This window comes from Colossoma macropomum, unplaced genomic scaffold, assembly GCF_904425465.1.
Source record: "Colossoma macropomum unplaced genomic scaffold, Colossoma_macropomum, whole genome shotgun sequence".
Lineage (NCBI taxonomy): Eukaryota > Metazoa > Chordata > Actinopteri > Characiformes > Serrasalmidae > Colossoma > Colossoma macropomum.
The window spans coordinates 10,309,837-10,329,745 of record NW_023494806.1 but is presented as its reverse complement, the minus strand read 5'-3'; the positions used below and the strand labels follow the sequence as shown (position 1 = coordinate 10,329,745).

Genomic DNA, 19,909 nt, shown 5'->3' with positions numbered 1-19,909 from the left:
ACTACTTCAGGTGTTTCAGGATCAGCAAGGAGTTATTAAATAACAAATAGTACAGGTTAATTACATTTTTGTGTTTCAATGAATAAAACATCCATTTCAATCAATTCATTTTCTCTTTGGGAAATTTCTGGACATTTCAGATGTTTAAAGGGACAGCGTGTCCAAAATAAAAAACATAACCATCAATACATCTGTTGTTAGCATGCCTACTCACATCTTACAGTGGTGGAGAAGTAGTGTATACAGATTTTATGAAGATTAGACTAGGAAAAGTCCCTTCCATTGATGTATCTTGAAGGTGGGAGGAACTTTTGAAAAACTACAACTACTTTGGGGCAGATTTTTAGGGCTGGCCTGTTTTGAATTTTTTTTTGGTGGTAAATGCAACAGCTACTGTTACTGCTGGGAAGCCGGATTTCCTATTGCAGTCCTATTACTGTGATAATTGTCTTCAAATCATGATTAGAATGGAAAGAACGGATTACTCAAAACAACAGAAGTGTATTGTCAGATGAGGCGGACAACAAGCTAAAAGCTAATGTTAGCAAGGTAGCTGGCTGTCTAAATACCTTGCCTCAATTTGGCTTCTCTTCTCTGGGTGAAAGGGTAAAAAACTTGTCTCTGGCGTCCGTTTTGTGCTGAATCAACGTAGAATCATCATTTCCTTTATAACTTTTTTGCAACCGGGTTCAGAGTTGCACTGGTTGTGTTTATTAGTCTATAGATCAGTGGCTAGGCTAGCAATCAGGATTGGTTGACATTAAAGGGTTTCCCAATAGTTGTTTGATGTATTTGTCTAATGCATGGTGGCTATTGTAGTGAGAGAATATTGAAGAACGTGAAAACAATATAAAACTGATGAGGCTAAGAGATACAATACTGTGCTACAGAACACTGCATAACACTACTGCAAATGACATATTAAATTTCAGTTTTATGACAGGATTGGCCTTTAATCATATAGAAATTTCAATTTATTGTTTGCAAACCACAAAATTCAATTTAAGTTCAAAGTTGAAATTTCAAATGTACATTTAAATTCAGGCTTTTATTTAAATTTTAAATTCTAACTCTCTAAATTACACTTCATCTTACATAAAACTGCCTGCTGTTCACAATGCAGCTTTGATGGGTTTTTATGAATTACTGGATTTATTCTGCCTGTGATCATTCACTGACTGCATGTCACTCACTGAGCTCTGGCAGCTCGATGCATTTGGATGTTTTTTCTGTGGGTTCAGTTGATTCGAGTCCAAAAATATTGTATACAGAGGATGCAGCTCAGTGAAGCCTTCAGTCAAATATGATTATGCTGAAGCAAGTTTCCATAATGGCATTTTCTGGCACGATGGTCTTCTGAGCACTCTCAAATTCATCATTCTGTCTTTCTGACTGTCACACGCTCACTTCGCCTTCTGTTTTGGCTCCAAATTGCTGTGCTGTAGCAGAAATGATATACTTTAAATTTTGTGATAATGAGCATCATAAAAAGGGATAATAAAAACCCAGTTTTGCTTTGGTTTTTGGAGTTTTACTGTAAGAGCATGGGTGTGTGGAAGCTGTACATGACTCTGGCTTTCAGTTGTCTTCTGTGGAAACCCGTCACAGACTGTGTTTATTGAACAAACTGAATTGCTCTAAATCAGATTTGCCTGCTTTCATTATTTGGTCAGATTATTGTGTTTACAGTGTGTGTTCATATGTTGAAATAGCTTGAACAGATCAGGTGCTAGATGATGGTTTTTGGCTGGTTTAGCCCCAAAGGAAAGATCAAATATGCATTGGATGTCTGATTTGTGGACTGTAATTTAACTGACTATGTTCTGCTCTACTGCTATAGGGAATCACAGTTCACCTCATGCATGCTAACTGGAAAGCCTGATCACAACCTCTAAAGTACTGACACTTTACCAATAGAGACTAATAGTGTAAAAAATACTCAGAAATGGAGTTATGAATTAAAAAAGTTTGGGAGGAGGACTACGCCTGAAGCCCCTCCTCTATTCAATCTAACATCCTATAAATTTCCATGTCCACCCTCCATTTCCTGGGGCAAAGTTCTCACACCCCACCAACACCCCATCTACTCTGTGGTTCTCAGTCTAATTTCTTATAGTTCTGTTCAAAATGTATAGGTCCGGCCTTCTACATTGCTTAAAGGGAATTCCATTGATTGTTCAAATCGTTGGGATGTAAACAAAGTCATCCAGAGTAGTCTGATATGAAATGGTTCATTGTGGAGAAATTTACAACCTCTCTGTCTTTACAGTGGTGGTGATAACCAGGTGTCACAATGTCTTCAGCACGAATATAGCCATTTTATTTACTATCCAGAACCACCAGTGAACCTACACGTGTCTTCTGAGTTTTTGAATGTAATGTTGATAATGGTAAAATTGTGGTGTATCTAAAAAAACTTTTTCTATTTTACATCACAAAAAGGTATTGGAAAGCTAGCATAAAACAATTGCATCCGGCAACTGATTCTCTAACCATTTCATGTAATAACCTTCTGTGAGTGAGCTTTTAGAGCAATTAAACTCTTCAGACGTCTGGCTCCTGTCACCACCACTTTGAACAATTCTGAGTTGCTCTATAAGGAAGTGTTTCACATCAAACCACTCTGAATTACTTTCTTTACATTTTAACAGTTTAATTATGCAGACGTTTTGAAAAATTAGCCCAAGTTCCGAGTTCTCTCCCCTCCTACAGTCATACAGTCTCTTGTCAATCTACAACTGTATTTTGAAAGCATAGTCCAAACTAGCCAAATGATACCTGAGTAAACAGGTAGAAAAGATCTATCAAATTTCTGTCTTTACTTGGTGCAGGCCAGGTGTGCAGAACTCTGGTCCTGGAGGTCCAATGTCCAACACAATCTGGTGATTTTCCTGCTCAAACACATCTGATTACACTTAGTGGGTGTATTTGGGTAGGAAAGCTATCAAACTGTGCTAGATACCGGCCTCCCAGGACTGGAGTTGTGCACCCCTGGTGTAGGCTAATGCTATCAGGTCAGTGATGTTCTAAAGGGGAGAGCTTGCAGTAGTAGAGGTTCTGTGTGGTTCTGCCTCTCTCTAGAGTCTCTTAATTCACAGGTTAAATTGGGCAAATAGCATTAAATGTAACAAATTAACAAGGGTTCTAAGTATGTTGTTATCTTTTTGAGATGATAACTTTATATGAGAAGGAAAAATCTTTTTGACCTTAACATACATTTCCAAACAGCAAATGCATTAGCATATCCTCTACAGGGAACAACTTTATGATATTTTGACTGTATATACAACCCCATTTCCCAAAAAGTTGGGAAGCTGTGCAAAATGTAAATAAAAACAAAATGCAATGATGTGCAAATCATTTAAACCCTATACTTCATTGAGAATAGTACAAAGACAACTTATCAAATGTTGAAACTGAGAATTTTTACTGGTTTTTGAAAAATATTTGCCCATTTTGAATTTGATGCCAACAACACATTCCAAAAAAATTGGGATGAGAGCAACAGAAACTGGTAAAGTTGTGTAATGTTAAAAAAAAAAACACCTAGGAGTTAATCGGCAAAAGGTCAGCAACATGATTGGGTATAAAAAAGCATCCCAGAGAGTCTTTCAGAAGTAAAGATAAGGAGGGGTTCGCCACTCTGTGAAAGACTGCATGATGAAATAGTGCAACAATTCAAGAATAACATTTCTCAACATAAAATACCAAAAAGCTTTTCATCATCTACGGTACATAAGAACACTAACAGATTCAGAGAATCTGTAGAAATCTCTATATGCAAGGGACAAGGCTGAAAACCAGTAATTGCTGGCCATGATCTTCAGCCCTCAGGTGGCACTGCATTAAAACAGACATGATTCTATAGTGGAAATCACTGCATGGGCAACAGTTCAGAAAACACTGTCTGTGAAAACAGTTCATCGCTGCATCCACAAATGCAAGTTAAAACTCTAAAACACAAAGAAGAAACCATGTATAAACAGGGTGCTGAAATGCTGCCACTTTCTCTGGGCCCGAGCTCATTTAAAATGTACCGAGAGGAAGTGGAAAAGTGTTCTGTGGTCCGACAAATCAAAATTTGAAACTTTTTTGGAAATCATGGACGCTGTATCCTCTGGGCTAAAGACCACTCAGCTTGTTGTCAGTGCACAGTTCAAAAGCCAATATTCATGATGGTATAGGGGTGCATTAGTGCACATGGCATGGGTGACGTGTACATCTGTGAAGGTACCATTAATGCTGAACGATATATACATGTTTTGGCAACATATGCTGCCATCCAGATAACGTCTTTCTCAGGGAAGGCCTTGCTCATTTCAGCAAGACAATACAATATCACATTCTGCCTGTATTACAACAGCATGGCTCCGTAATAAGAGAGTCCAGACCTGTCATTACTGAAAACACACGACAAAGGAGATACCAAACTCTTAAGCAGCTGAAATCCTATATCAAACAAGAATTGGAAAACATTTCACTTTCAAAACAGCAATTGGTCTCCTCATTTCCCAAACGCTTACAGAGTGTCGTTAAAAGAAGAGGTGATGAAACACAGTGGTAAACATGCTCCCATCCCAAATTTTTTGGAACATGTTGCTGGCATCAAATTCAAAATGGACATATATGTTTCAAAAAACAATACAATTTCTCAGTTTCAACATTTGACATGTTGTCTTTGTGGTATTTTCTTTTAAAAATATGGTGTATATGATTTGGAGATCATTGCATTTTGTTTTCATTTACATTCTGCACAGCATCCCAACTTTTTTGGAATTGGGGTTGTAACTTATTTTCACTTAGAAAATCAACAAAACATGTAGTTTGACCAGGGGAGCCTAAACTGTTGCACACAACTATGTATCCATGATTTTCTTAACTTAAATACACAATAATGATTTTATTCCAAGGAATTTCTGACCATTTCTGTTGATCTATTTATCATGAAATGTTTGCACAATGTAAATGACAGCTGCCATTTGAGTAAATAAATAAATAATAACAATAAAAAATAAATAAATAAATAAATAAATAACAGCTGAAAAAATTGAGTTACAAGATTTCTAGGACGGCAACAGTATATTTGGTTCCAAAACGTAAAAGTGAAAGCTGTAGTGAACCTAAATTTTAAAGTACAAATTCTAAAAAGCCTGCCTAAGTACAGTAATGAAGTATTTCTACTTTGTTACATTAAGCCTTTCGAAACCACCAATCAGCAGAACTCCTGTCTTTCCTATATGAGTAATTCATCACGGTCTTCCAGTGTCCCTGGCACCTCATCCGTGGGCTTTCAGTCAGCAGGATCCGAGCAGTCAGAGAGCAGACAGAGTCATCTGAAGCCTGGTACGCTGCACAGCACCAGCTGTGTCACCATCCATCATGGCCCTATCCATGGAGCTCTCTGAACTGCCTCTGCTCTGGCTGAAAGAGAGATGAGTGCTCTGTCAGATAGAGACTGAAAGCTATGTTTGACATATCACCCTACATATACATAATGCTAATGGCTTGTGGGTCCTACAGAGTGCACGATATGCTAAAGCAGTAGTTCTGCAAAAAATTACCCCAAACATATTCTATCATCGAAGACACAACTGGTCTCCAAAGTATTTGCACTGGAGCGCTCTCAAACTTATATGCACCAGTTAGCATTGTGCAAACTGCATGACTAAATCATGATACGCTTGTGTCAAACCGTGCTGAGGTGTTAAGTAATCTCAAATAGATTTGCTTATGTGGTTTTTGTCACTGTATAATAAACTTCTATCTATACCCTAAAAAAACAGCATGGACCACCTTAATTCCATACTGATCTGTGCTGGTTTATGCTAATTGACTAACAAACCTGCATCCAAAACATAACATATGCTGGTTTTCTGGTGACCTGCATATGAACTTCCTTTGCTGCTGACCAGCATACCAGCATCCAAAACACAACTTATGCTGGTGTTGCTGTTGACCACCCAGTTAGCAAAATTTATTTGGCCCACTTGTGGGCCACATCCTTGGTTGAGTTCTGGCCCAATTCTGGCTGGGTCCACGGCCCAGATCTGGCCCATATACTGTAAAACAAGAAGAACCAATGGATGCGGCCCAGATGAGGCCCACACACTATAAAATTAGTATAACTAATGGATGTGGCCCAGCTCTGGCCCAAATACTGTAAAGTGAGTAGAACTAACAGATGTGGCCCAGATCTGGCCTACGTACTGTAAAGTGAGTAGAACCAAGGGATCTGGCCCGGCTCTGGCCCATGTACTGTCATGTGTGCAAGTTTAATGGCTGTGGTCCAGATCTGGCCCACACATTGTAAAGTGACCATATTTAAAAGGTGTGGGCCAGTTCTGGCTCATATATGGCACACAGTTATGGCTGACTACCCACCTTCGTCCCCAGCCCGGAAGTGGCCCTCAGGATGCCACACTCATTTATTGCAGAACATGCAAAATATTAGTAATATTTCTTCCTAATAATCGAGAAGTGTTGACAAAAGCCTTTTCGGAATGAAAACTCCATGTTGATTTTGGTTAAATAAGTAAAAACAGAAAGCTTCACCTTTGTGACAGGTCATTATCTGCAGTCTTTGTGTGCACATCTTCAAGGACATATACTGCTGGTCGTTCCGCAGACCATCTGCCTTTTGTCAAAAAGTATAATATTTTCCACATTCATAAATACATTTCTAACAATATTTCTGCATTCATTCTAAACAGTGGCAGATGAAAAATTCTTGAGCCAAGCAGAGAGGCCACTAAATCTTATATCTTCCTTGGAGCACTGTTTCAGTGGGTTTAGAATGTAATTTCTCAGACATTTTATTTTAAATCAACGATGACAAAAATGTCTGAAAAATTATACTTTATAATTATAATATTATAAGCAGTCTGTGGAATGAAAACAGTTGTGTGTGTCCCTAAAACATAGGTGTCAACCCATTCAGTATGTCTTTATGAAATACATACATTCCTGAGATCAAGCCAACTGTGTATGTCACACTGTTTTGCAATTTAACTTGATCAACAGCTACTTTTTCTGATTCTGTGTGCAATAATTACTGAAGTTTTTTTTAAGTACACAAATACAAAACTGGATAATCTGCTGTATCACTAATGATTTTAAATGCATGATTTTATTCTATATGATGTTAAACATGGACCCTTTCTGGGATTTGCATTGGATTCCAGTTCAGTAAGAGGTGGGTTTAGAAATTTGCTCCATCATGAGCTTACGTGGGTATATTATGATCATTTTGCTTCGTTTTGCATACATTAATTTTCACCAGTGCAGAATCCCTTAAACAAAACAAAAAGCAAAAACATTTAGAATATATTCAGACTGTTTATTGTGTATCACAATTATAAACATTTTTAAAGTAGAAAAATACTGATGCACAAAAGCAAACACACAAAGGCTAGTGAATACACGAGATAAAACAAGCAATGTATGTTTTTTGTTAATTACAACCTATAGTAACATAATAAATAATGTAATAATAATAATAATAATAATAATAATAATAAAAGTTTTCAAAATACTTGTGTAAAATGTAAAAACTTACCATTTATAAACATTCCTAAAATTCTACATCAGTCAAAACCCGTCCACTTCCTTATGCCTGAGGAAAGAGGAAAAGCATTCAGCTATCATTTACTTCTTTAACGGATTTCCAGATAACACTTTGTGTTACACTGTACAACAAATCCCTTTACCTGACAATCTGGAGCAACACCACAATCAGCATTTCCAGAAGTTCCCTCTGCAGACTGAATGAGCTCTGTCACTTTGGAAGTTGTTCCACTGTAAGCAGTCACAGAACCCCAGTACCAGCTGTTCTGGAACAGAGCGTTTTACTTTAGAAACTAAATAATGAGGCAAGAACTCCACAACTGCAAGATCTGTAATCAACAAGAAAGGTTTTGTTCTAACAAACATTAAGAAACCCATTATCAATAATAAGCTACTTACAGATTGAACTAACGTAAAGCTCTCCTGACAATGAACCCTCATATGAGCCAGGAAATTACCCCTCAGGTGAACAACCACAGCACCTGTGTTTACTGTTTTCTTCTAGTTTTACTGACTTACACAGAAGGGTGATGTGTGTGCAAATGAGAGGATTTAACACTGCTGTCAAGACAACACGCTAACTCCGAGCTAACCCGCTAACCACGAGCTAACATTACTCTGAACATTTAGCTAAAAGGAATAAGTTAACATTATTCATGATGAATTAGCAACAAAGGACAACGTAACTAAACCTTGAACTGATTGACCATTTCATTAATCTAGCTAGCCTGTGCTTTTCAAGTGTTAGCTATAGTTATAACTTTTCATTTTCCATACTGGAACAATAATTCAAAATAGTTAATCTCACTGAACTAAACTTGCACGTCACAAGTCATGTTAATGTATGTACATGTGATTTTTTAAAGTATATCACTTACCCTCTTGTTCTTTGTCTTCTTGAAGAGAATTTGTCTTCTCTTCAGCCCCAGCTGCTGGCTTGTCCATTTGAAAATGATACACTTGGACGGGAAAATTCGTTAAATGAGGATTTTAACACTTACAGCGAGTGTCAGCTGTTTTCTGTAACTTCAGTAATGGGCCACTTATGACATGCCAGACTTGGGCCAAAAGTACTGAGAGGCAAATCAACGAGCATTGGTGTGTCACAGCATTAAGGTGCGGCCCTCTTCCTTTATCCACACTGTTGGGCCACAACATTTACGCCAGAATTGGCCCTTGTATATATAATTGTATATATAGATATGTATATATAAAACATACACAGCTGTTCAGCATCTGGCCCAATTCTGGCCCACATGCCTAATATCCACCATGAAGTCAAACAACACTTGTGTATGTAACCCAGAATCGGCCCAGAACGGTCTGCTATTGAACCACTTATGACATGCCAGACTTGGGCCAAAAGTACTGAAGTGTAAATCAACCAAGCACGAATCTGCCGCAGCTTAATTGTGCTGTGGCCCTTTTCCATCAACCACATTGTTGGGCCACAACACTCATACCAGAATTGGCCCTTAAACATAAATATGAGTCAAAACCTTACACAGCTGTCCAGCATCTGGCCCAGTTGTGGCCCACATGCCTAATATCTATCCGGAACTCAACCAACACTCGCGGATGTAAGCCAGAATCGGCCCAGAACTGTCTGCTATCTGGGCAGCCATGTTGGTCTATGCTAGTTTTTCTAGCGAGGTTAACGAAAGAAGAGACAACATTCAGACTTCAAAATGACTGCTATTACTGTTTTTAGCCAGGCTAACATACTTGTATCCATTTTTATAGACAATAGACAGCATGGAAAACAGTTTCATAAACCACATAGGCAAGTCTACTTGAGACTACCTAACAATTCAGCTTTGAGGCAACTGTGCCATGATTAATAATAATCATGCTAACTAATTATCTTAGCCATTTTGTTCCAGTGCAAAGCTAAAGAATCTAACTTCGGTGACAAAGTATGTCTCAGTTAATTGATTTGTGTTGGTGGAAACTGTGTAAATGTGATGTAATTTTGATGTTTGATTGTTTTAGGTATGAAACCATTGCGGGCTCTGTTTGTTGGGAACTGTACACTGTATATGGCGTGTTGGGGGATGGGGTAAGTTTGCTGTGTCCAAGCACGGAAACATCAGGTTTGCACTCCATTTCTGAGGGATTATTCAGTGAAGGCCTGTCAAACATCCTCCCCTCTCTCTCTCTTTCCCTCATCCTTCCTGTCATTTCTCCGTTATTTGATCTACAGCTGGTACTTTAGCACTGAAAAGTAAATGGATGGAGCTAAAATCAATGGATGGCGTTTGGATGAAATGACGGGTTGCTCTGGCTGTTTCTTCCGCAGGGGGCCTACAAATCCTAAAAGTCTCAGCTTTTAAATAAATCTGTCTCTTTCTCTCTCTCTCTGGCTGTAACTAAGTGAATCATCAGCTGTTTCTCCACGGTTTTCCGTGAATTCATTCTCTCAGTGGGCAGTCCATGCTTCTGTATGTTACACAACTTCTGTCCTTTATATAGATTTTCATTCTTATGCTTCTGCATAGGTGGGGGGTGGTTGATATGCGAGCAGTCCGTTACATGACTGTGGTTTTTCGAGTGGTCCGTTCTGATGCTACAGATGCAGGCCTGTGTTGTGTTCTACAGGAGTGGGGTTTATTTTTAGCCTTGCCGCCTGCCTTTGTTCAGGAGTGGTCCACGAGTGCTGTTAAATCAAGGCATGAATAACGCCGTTCTACATTCATCCAACGAGAATAGATTCAGCGGTAGAGCATTTTTAGCAGAGCTCCATCTCTGTCATATAACTACGTAAATCCATGGAAATTTACAATTGACTCAAGTCTACCAGGTATTCTGCTCATGTTGTAACTTGCTCTTTACCTAAGAAAGGTGGTATTTGCTTATTGAATGTGGTATTTATTTATGGAAATGACTCAGTCTCTGATACAGTACTGTGTTTAGCATTTCACAGCACAAATTACTTTGGTTGTATATGTACTAAACCCTGTGGTGGCTGTAACACATTGAGTTACCAGTTTATTAGGTACATCTACCTACCTACACTCATTGGCCATTTTATCATAAACACTATATATCTGTAGCTACGTAGTTTGTCAGCTCCCCTCTACTCCATCAGTGGAAAAGGACCTCCAAAGAACCCCTGCAGACTAGACATTATTTGGGTGGTGGTCCATTCTCAGCACAGCAGCGACTCCAACATAGTAATGACATGGTAGTATGTTGTGTTGGTGCGAATGTATCAGATACAACAGTGGAGCTGGACTTCATACTCATCTCATTGTCCACTAGCCAGAAATGTCCAGCCAACAATGGTCCTGTGGTAAGAAAGTGACCACTGATTAAAGGCTAGAGAAGGACTAAAACAAATTGTATGAGGAGCAATATGAGCTATAGCAATAGAGAACTGTACTAATACTAGGCCTCTACATTGATGCTAATTTCTGTTAGTGTCTCTATGGGATTCTAGTAGAAAGTTGTCGTTAAGCTAACATCAACGCACATGAACTTTTATTGTTTTTTTTCACATTTAATCCAGGAAAACATGAATTTAACCATTCAAAAATGTGTAAACATATCTCAGGAGCAAAACTTCATTCTGTATATGTTTTCTTTGTTGGCTACGTAATTAGCACTTGACAAGCATCCAAACTAATGATATGAACAATGATATGGTCAATCAATATCGCAATATCTTTGAAAACAAAGAAAGAGAATGAGAACATGTACTTTTCTTCTTGATGTTCAGGAAGTTTTGTTGATGCAGCTCCCTGTTGAACAAGTGACTTGTGGAGTGTTCCAGTTATTTTTTAACCTATAATGGAGAACTGAGAAAGTTTGTTTTTAGTGTGAAATGTTAAATGGATTCACATATGAATGCAAAAAGAAATGATTTTTTAAAAATATTTGAATTGTCATATTTTAAATGGAGTTATAGTGGGCAGTTTGAAAGGGTTTAGTATAGAGGTCATGTTTTATTTGTAGCTTGTAACAGGCATATTAAGATATCGCTGTTGATCGGAAGAAAACCTCAATTTTTGAGGTTTTTCAGTTTTTGACATAATTTGAAAATACCTGTTGGCCTTTACATTGTATGTATTTCATGATGAACGGGCTAAAAGAAATGACCCAAAATTACTTGGAAAAAAAGTCTGGTTCCATTGACTTACATTAAAAGTAAAGTAGGTTTTTTCCTTCTCCTGTTATCATTTTGGAGATACGAGGTTTTCTTCCAACAACAGCGATATACACTATATGGCCAAGAGTATGTGGACACCTGACTATTGCATGTATTTGACCTTGTTGGACATCTCATTCCAAAACCATGTGCAGTAATATTGGGTCTGCTCCCTCTTTGTGGCTACAACAGCCTCCATGCTTCTGGGAAGGCTTTCTGTAAGATTTTGGAGTGTGTGTGGGAATTTGTGGCCATTTGTCTAAATGCAGCTGCTCAGCCATGGAAATCCATTTCATGAAGCTTCCAACACACAGTTCTTGTGCTGATGTTGCTTCCAGAAGCAGTTTGGAACAGAACTCTGATGCAACAGAGGACAGGCGATTTTTAAGTGCCACATGCCTCAGCACTCGGCCCCCTACTCTGTGTCTATAAATTCGAGGCTGAGTTGTTGCTTCTAGATGCTTCCATTGCACAATAATAGCACATACAGTTGACTGGGGTAGATTTAACAGGGAAGAAATTTCATGGGCTGACATCTGGCAAAAGTGGCATCCTATGACAGTGCCATGTTTAAAGTCACTGAGCTCTTCAGTACAACCCCTTCTACTGGCAGTGTTTGTCTATGGAGGTTGCATGGCTATGTGCTTGAGTTTATATACCTGTTAGTAATGGATGCAGCTGAAAAACCTGAACTCAATAGTTAGGAGGGATGTCCGCATACTTTTGGCCATATAGTGTATTTTTCCTTGTAGTACATTTACAGTGACTCTTTCAATATATAGTCTTGGTGCAGAGCTGCTGCTGCTGTTTTCCATTTCTAAATCTGACTGAACACACTAGTTAGACTACTCCAAGCAGTAGCTTGAAGTCAGTGAAGTATTTGGGACTTCTGGAAAGCCTAGAGTAAATTTTTTCACACAAAATTGTTCACCCCTAATGTAAACACAAGGCCCAATGTGCCTAATAGACTGGCAACTCATTTGCATTTACATTTATTCATTTAGAAGACACACTTATCTAGAGCACCTTGCTTAATATGCAAGCAGTGAAAGCCAAAAACAGTTCCCAGAGAATCTCAAACCATCATAACAATAAGCTCAGACTGTGACATTGTGTTAAGGAGTGTTTCTGTGTCTGGTTGTGTCAGCACCTATTTCTTCAGATAGTCTGCTACATGTACTCAATGTACTCAAACAACTCAGCCAATTTATGTAAACGTCTGGGTTGGGATCAAACACCTCTGTGATCTAGGGAATACTGGGTTCTCCGTGGATAAGTGATTTCAGCAAGTGCCTCTGGCAGCGTTCTTCAGCGAGTCAGTGTCAGTCAGTCAGAGTAACAAGAGATTCAGGTGCGTTCCAGTGGCTTTTTGTGTTAGTGCTATTGATACACGGCTAGCTCTGAGTCATGGTACTCTTTCAGCTCCTCTCTCTCTTCTCTTCACCTTCTCTCGCTCTCTCCCAGGGGCTCAGAGTCAATACAAGCTTGAGTGATCCCATCTTCAACAAAAGACAAGCGTGTTAGACAGCTGTTAGCTTCATCCGCTGAGCATGGGGAGATGTTTGTGTTTCCAGTGTAGCAGAAAAAAATCCTCTCTCCCTATGAAGCTATCATATAAAACAGGAGATGGATGACTGCTGATCTTTTTCAGGGATAAATGTAACACAGATAGCAGGAGGATCAGGTTACAAGGCTTTTCCCAGGGCCTACCAGCCAAGTATAGGCCTTGTATAGAATTGTCTGGCTTTGTCTGGCTGTGGTCACCTAATCACCTATCCTGTTAATCTGCGGTCACAACTTCTTGTGAAATAGGCTTGAGTGGAAGGCAGGACTGGAAATTAAACATTTGGTTACCACTTTAAAATAAGAATGCCTTTATAAAACATTCATGCATAGTTTAAAATGAGTTTGTTTATGGTCGTTAATTAAGTTTTAAAGACCTTAAAATCATTAATAAGCATTTACAACACATACATAAAAAGGGCAACAGTGACCTTTTGTTTGCCTAATAGTGAACGCTCATTTATTCATATAGTTAAAAATCAGATTTCGATGTTTGACGTGATGTATTTTTCATTAGTTAATGTTAAACCTGTAAGCTTCATCAAATATTCATATTCATCAGATGTAACAGCTCAATTGTGCCCTTTATTAATGTGTTATAACTGCTTATTAATGATTAATGAAGTGTTAAAAGTGATTTACTTTGGCTAATGTACTCACATGAAAATACCATATATATTATTTAAAGCTGTATTGTATATGTTATTTTGTTAAAACTGAAAGAAGCAGCTTTACCAAGTGGTGTTTGTGCCCTGGTCCCTGTAAAGCCTGAAATAGTAGTCCTAGTTTAAAAGTCACAATCAGATTCATCTGCTCGGGGAAGGGGTCCAAAGCACAAACAGCATTACAAAATGTTCTTCTGCACATTGCACGCAATTACACATTTCCACCAGAGGAATTCTCTGAATTCCAAAAACGTAAAAAGTGTAGCTTTAAAGATGGGGCACAGTGGCTGTGGTTATATGTATGTAAATTAATCGTGGACACAAGCTGTTTGTTTAGCTAACATTTACTCCAACTACACCTTGTCCCTCTTAAATGAATCAGCCTTAAGTGTCACTATCTTTCTATAAATTGAAAGTAGCTAACTGCTGGTATCTGAACTGTACCTTGGTCAATTGGTCCCCCATTTGGTAGCAAACTAATATACGTTACCTAGTATTTTATAAATAGCAATCAAAAAGCTGTTCCTTCATAATGATTAAAATGTTTTAGTTCATTTGACTTTCATGTGAAAAATGTTTATGACCATGTTGATAATTTCAGCCAATGAAACAGCAACCATGTTGTCAGGTGGACCAACATGGTAGGGGGGACCACCACAGTCACTATGTCAGATATCTCCAACAGAAACCCTCCAACTGTCATTGAATTTGACAGTTACAGTTGAATTGGATGTAATTCCATTTGTAAAATTTTGATGTCAAAGATCTGTACCAGTTTTTATAGGAACATAGAGTAAATTACTTCATCCTGCACAAAGTGTGTTCGGGCTGAATGTGATAATAACATTTACTGAAATTAAAGCTGGGTGAAGAGTGGTAATTAGTGCACACTGATGGATGGAATGAATGTGCCCACTATGTGCTGTGATTTATGACGACTGCATAAACAGTGAGACGTTAGCTCAGGATGTGCAGTGGAATGATGAAACTTCAGTAATTGCTCTCATTACAACTATTTTTCTTTCTGTCCTCCTATTTTAAATAACTTGATTTTATTTCTCACTAAGTTTTTTTTGCAATACTGAATGTGTATTCTTGTATAATGTCTGCTTGATGGTATATATTCATGGAATAAATGCAAAAAAAGAAATACAATCCTTATCTAACCACTCATACAAAAAATTACAAGAATACGAGATTAGAAGGAATAATATGAATTAAAAGCATTTTTATACTCTTACCACTCTACTTTTGGTCTGTTGCAGGTGTTGAAAGGCTGTAAGAAGCTCTCGATGTCCGTCTGTTCGATGGGTCGGATCCCCGGGGGCTACGTGACCAATCACGTTTACACATGGGTGGACCCTCAAGGCCGCAGCATTTCCCCGCCCCCAGACCTAGTGGAGCATGTCAACGGAGGAGGGCGACTCACCGACAGCCAGCGACGTGGACACGCACACACACCACACCAGGGGGCAGAGAGGAGGGTGAGTGTGTGACTAGCTGTGAAATGTGTCATAAAGAGCTAATGCACTGCATATATGCAGAGTATGTACACTCTCCGAAAAAAGGTGTGAAACTGTCACTGGGGCAGTGCCCCTCTTGTCACTGGGGTGGTACCCTCAAGGGTACATCTCAGTACCTTTAGTCAGGGAACATAATTGTACCATAATCCATGGAAATTCCATGGAGTTCCACATGCCCTGTTTCGTCTGCAGGCTTTTTATTTTATTGTTCTGTTTTAAAACATTAGACACAACTGGACCTTAAAACCACTGTTGTACCTTTAAGGGGAACAAATACATTGTTTGTAGTTGATGAATGAAAAATGTACCTGTACAGTACATTTATTTCTAATGGTGTACTCTCTGCTGGAAAATTTAGAGCAGTCATCAATGTGATGCACACATGCACATATTTTAAACTTCTCTTATAAATGAGTAAAAGTAAAAGTTTATTAAAATTGTTAAAGTCAACCTGAAATCAAAATTGAAATTTTCGACCTTTTGCAGTACTTTTGAGCTCAGCATTATACTCCTTAGCCTCACCAGACGAAATTCACAACTTTATATCATTTTCATTTTTTTGTTCATCATGCCTTATGCATTAGTGCAACTTTTTACTCAGTTGTTGAACTAAATTATAAAGAAAACAGTGATTCTATCTTTACTCTGCATAAAATGGATAGGAACTAGTATTTTACCCTATCAGCCAGAGGAAACTGTGGTAAGGTATCTAAATAGCCAGCAAACTTGCTAACTTTAGCTTTTAGCATGTTGTCCTCCTCATCTGACAGATTATTTCTGTTGTTTGAGTAATCCATTCTCTCCATTTACTCCAATTACTGTTACCACAGTAATACATTTACAGCATTTAGTAGACGCTCTTATCCAGAGCGACTTAAAAAAAAGTGCTTTGTTGTCTACAACTGTAGTGGTTGGTATGATGTAATGGCTAACACCTCTGCCATCTACGGTGTAGACTGGGGTTCAATCCCTGACCTACACCCTACAATATACCAATAAGAGTTCTTGTGCAAGACTCCTAACACTACCTTCGCCTACCTGTGTAAAAATGATCAAATTGTAAGTCGCTCTGGATAAGAACATCTGCCAAATGCCATAAATGTAAATATACTCAGAGAAAGTATCTTTGCTAGTTATGAATAGGTTAGAGAGAAAGCTAGTCCTGAGCTCAGACATTGCTAGAAACAAAAACTCATGTTGATACCTAGAGAAAAGAAACAGACTTAAACAAAGCGCAGTGCACTCCATTTCAATAAGTGCAGTACAATACATTACAGTAAATACTTAACTTAGTGCTCACTTCAACCTCCTAGCATTAACGTTAGCAATAAGCCTTTCTGTGTTTACCTGCTAACTGAAAAAGCAAACGCTCACCCCCAAAAATCCACCCAGTTGTAGTTTTTCAAAGGTTCCACCTACCTTTAAGTAGTCTTTAAATCAGACAGTCTTACTCTAGAGACCACAGCATTGCTCTAGGATGCGAGTAAGCTTGTGTACAAGAGAGTAATCTTTTCATTTTGGCCAAACTGTCCCTAATTCACAATCCCATACTGTTAAAGACAAAATTCTTATTTTTCCATAATAGTAGTGTATGTAGGTCAGGGACCCTCCCTGATACCATGTTTCACATTTCCTCTACCTCAAATGTACCCAGCCAAGACATGTTTGTTGTCCAAAGTTTTCTTCTTTAGTTTTGCACTGGAGCTATGAGGAGCTAACAAGTAATGGAAACTTATGTGCAGCAATTAGCATTGTGCAAACCTGTCCAAATCATCACATACTTGCCTCATATCACACTGAGTTGTTAAGTAATCTCAATTAGACTTGCTTATGTGGTTTCTGGCAATGTATGATACATTGGGCTGTTCATGAGCTATTCATAAAGTCACCATGGTGGTGATTAGCTTACTGGTGTCTTAACTCTGCAGTCTTTTCACTGGTGTCTCAGGCAGGAGCCAGTCAAAATCTACATGTAAATGAGATCATATATACACTATATAGACAAAAGTATTGGGTTCAGGTGTTTTAGCCACACCCATTGCTAACAGGTGGATAAAATTAAGCACATAGCCTTGCAGTCTCAGTGCAGACAAACACTGGCAGTAGAATGGATTGTACTGATGAGCTCAGTGACTTTAAATGTAGCACTGTCATAAGGATGCCACCTCTGCCGCAAGTAGGTTGTGAAATTTCTGTCCTGCTAGATCTGCGCCTGTCAACTGTAAGTGCTATTATTGTGAAATGAAAGCACCTAAGAGCAACAGCAGCTTGGCCATTAAGAGATAGCCCATGCAAACTCACAGAGTGGGGCCGGCGAGTGCTGAAGCGCACAGTGCCTATCCTCTGTTGAATTACTGACTAAAGAGTTCCAAAGTGCCTCTGGAAGAAACATCAGCAAAAGAACTATCCCTTCAACATGTTTACAAAATGTTGTCGGGCAGCTCCTACAAACAGTACAGTTATTTGAACCGCACACTGGACATTTGCATCATTAATCTCATTTTAAGTCCCCTAAAATTTGTATTTTCTACTTTTTTATATTACTTGTTAGCCACAATAGCCTCACAGCTCTAGTAACAGTCAAACAAGATAGACTACAGGCATTAAACATGTACGTTTATTCTTTGCCAAACTATCGCTTTAAGCCCCACTGCTTACACTAGGTGAATACACCCCAGTCCTTCCAAACACAAATGCCTGCTTCCGAAATCAAACAGCAGGACATGAGTGAATCCAATTACAAACCATTTTCCAAAGAAGGCTTTTTCCAAGTCTTCATATGATTTGAGACAGTTGTAATTGAAAGATACAGTGAAGTAGTCTGTTTGGAAGAAGGCGTTTGAATAGGCTAACAGGAGAGCTAATTCACTGAGGTGTGGGATATGCTGCGTTTGCCCAGAGGGAGCTGGCTGATATGAGTCCACACTCCGCCTTGGCTCTGTTCGCCTGCAACCCTTTCTGTCTGTCAACACGATTTATTTCCCATCTGAGCCAGTCAGATCTATAACCATTCATCATACAGGCACCACACATGAATCTCTAAATGTTTATGTTTACTGTCTGGCTTTCTGGAAACTTCTTCAGCCGTCACTTTAGAAGTTGCTGAGCTAAAAGGTTGTTAGTAATACATTAGCGGTTCTCCCCTCATTGGTTGCCTGTCAGAGTAACCAATCAGAGTGTGCTAATATTGATACATGAAAGCTCTGTAGTAAAAGTGAAATGGCAAAGTGTAATCACCCGAATGATTGAAACTTGTTTTATTTTGAATCAACTACTTGCTGCAGTTGTAGAACCTCATATTACCTCAAATTATTGATCATCTGAATCATGTTTGGAGTCTTGCGCTTGAAATTTGCACGTCATATTGTTGAGTAATCTTAAGTAGACTTGCTGATTCAGTTTCTAATACTGTAAGACACGAGACCACATATAAAATCACATTAAAGAGTCCGTATCATAGAGAACCAACTGTTCCCTTCTTTCTGGATGAAAAGTGTTGGGTGTAGAATGAAAAGAAATTATTTATTATTCACTCTCCAGTCTATTGAGTCCATATATGGAAACGAAGTTGCAAAAACATTTATTTAGATCTATTTATCTATCATCTATTTAGAATTCATTGTTTTCATGATGTCATAAAAAACGATATTTTTGCACATCTGCCCATTCTGTCTTCAGTAGTCTAGCCCCAGTTTAGCCCTTGTTTAGTCTGCAGTAGTCCAGCCCCAGGTTAGCCCCCATTCGGCCTACTGTAGTTTCGCCCCAGTTTAACCCCTTTCAGTCTACAGTAGTTTAGCCCCAGTTTACCCCGTTCCAGTCTACAGTAGTTTAGCCCTTTGTTCAGTTGACAGTAGTTTAGCCCCATCCAGTCTACAGTAGCTTGGCCCTATCTTAGGCCCCATTTAGTCAACAGACGTTTAGCCCCAGTTCAGTCCCTAATCACTCTAGAGTAGTTTAGCCCCAGTTTAGTCCCTACTCCCTCTAGAGTAGTTTAGCCCCAGTTTAGTCCCTACTCACTCTAGGGTAGTTTAGCCCCAGCTTAGTTCCTACTAAGTCTAGAGTAGTTTAGCCCCCATCCAGTCCACAGTAGTTTAGCCCCAGTGTGGCTGCTGTTCAGTCTACCATAGGTTAGCTGCAGTTTAGCCCCCATTCAGTCTAGACTAGTTTAGCCTGAGTTAAGCCCCTGCTCAGTCTACAGAAGTTTAGCCCCACTTTAGCCCCCGTTCAGTCTTCAGCAGTTTAGTTTTATAGGGGTTAACACTGCATTATTTTGACTGCTACTTCTGTGTGCACTAGCTGTGCTGGCTGGAAGTTGTTTTGATATGTACAGGCAGAAAGCTCTGCCACTCCCTCCATCACACTCTGTAAAGTGTGGTGCTGCTGGTAAAACAAGCTTTACTAAAAAAGCTATTTTTTTTTTTATTATCAGTTAAATTAAACTGGGTACT

General features: G+C 38.8%; 1 protein-coding gene across 1 annotated transcript in view; it reads left to right on the top strand.

Moving 5' to 3' along the window:
- whrnb (whirlin b) overlaps nucleotides 1–19,909 on the top strand; it is a 116,833-nt gene that overhangs the window by 23,345 nt on the left and 73,579 nt on the right. Inside the window, exon 2 of the mRNA XM_036598569.1 lies at nucleotides 15,204–15,422. Coding sequence (XP_036454462.1) covers nucleotides 15,204–15,422 — 219 coding nt within the window. The remainder of the gene's footprint in view (nucleotides 1–15,203; nucleotides 15,423–19,909) is intronic.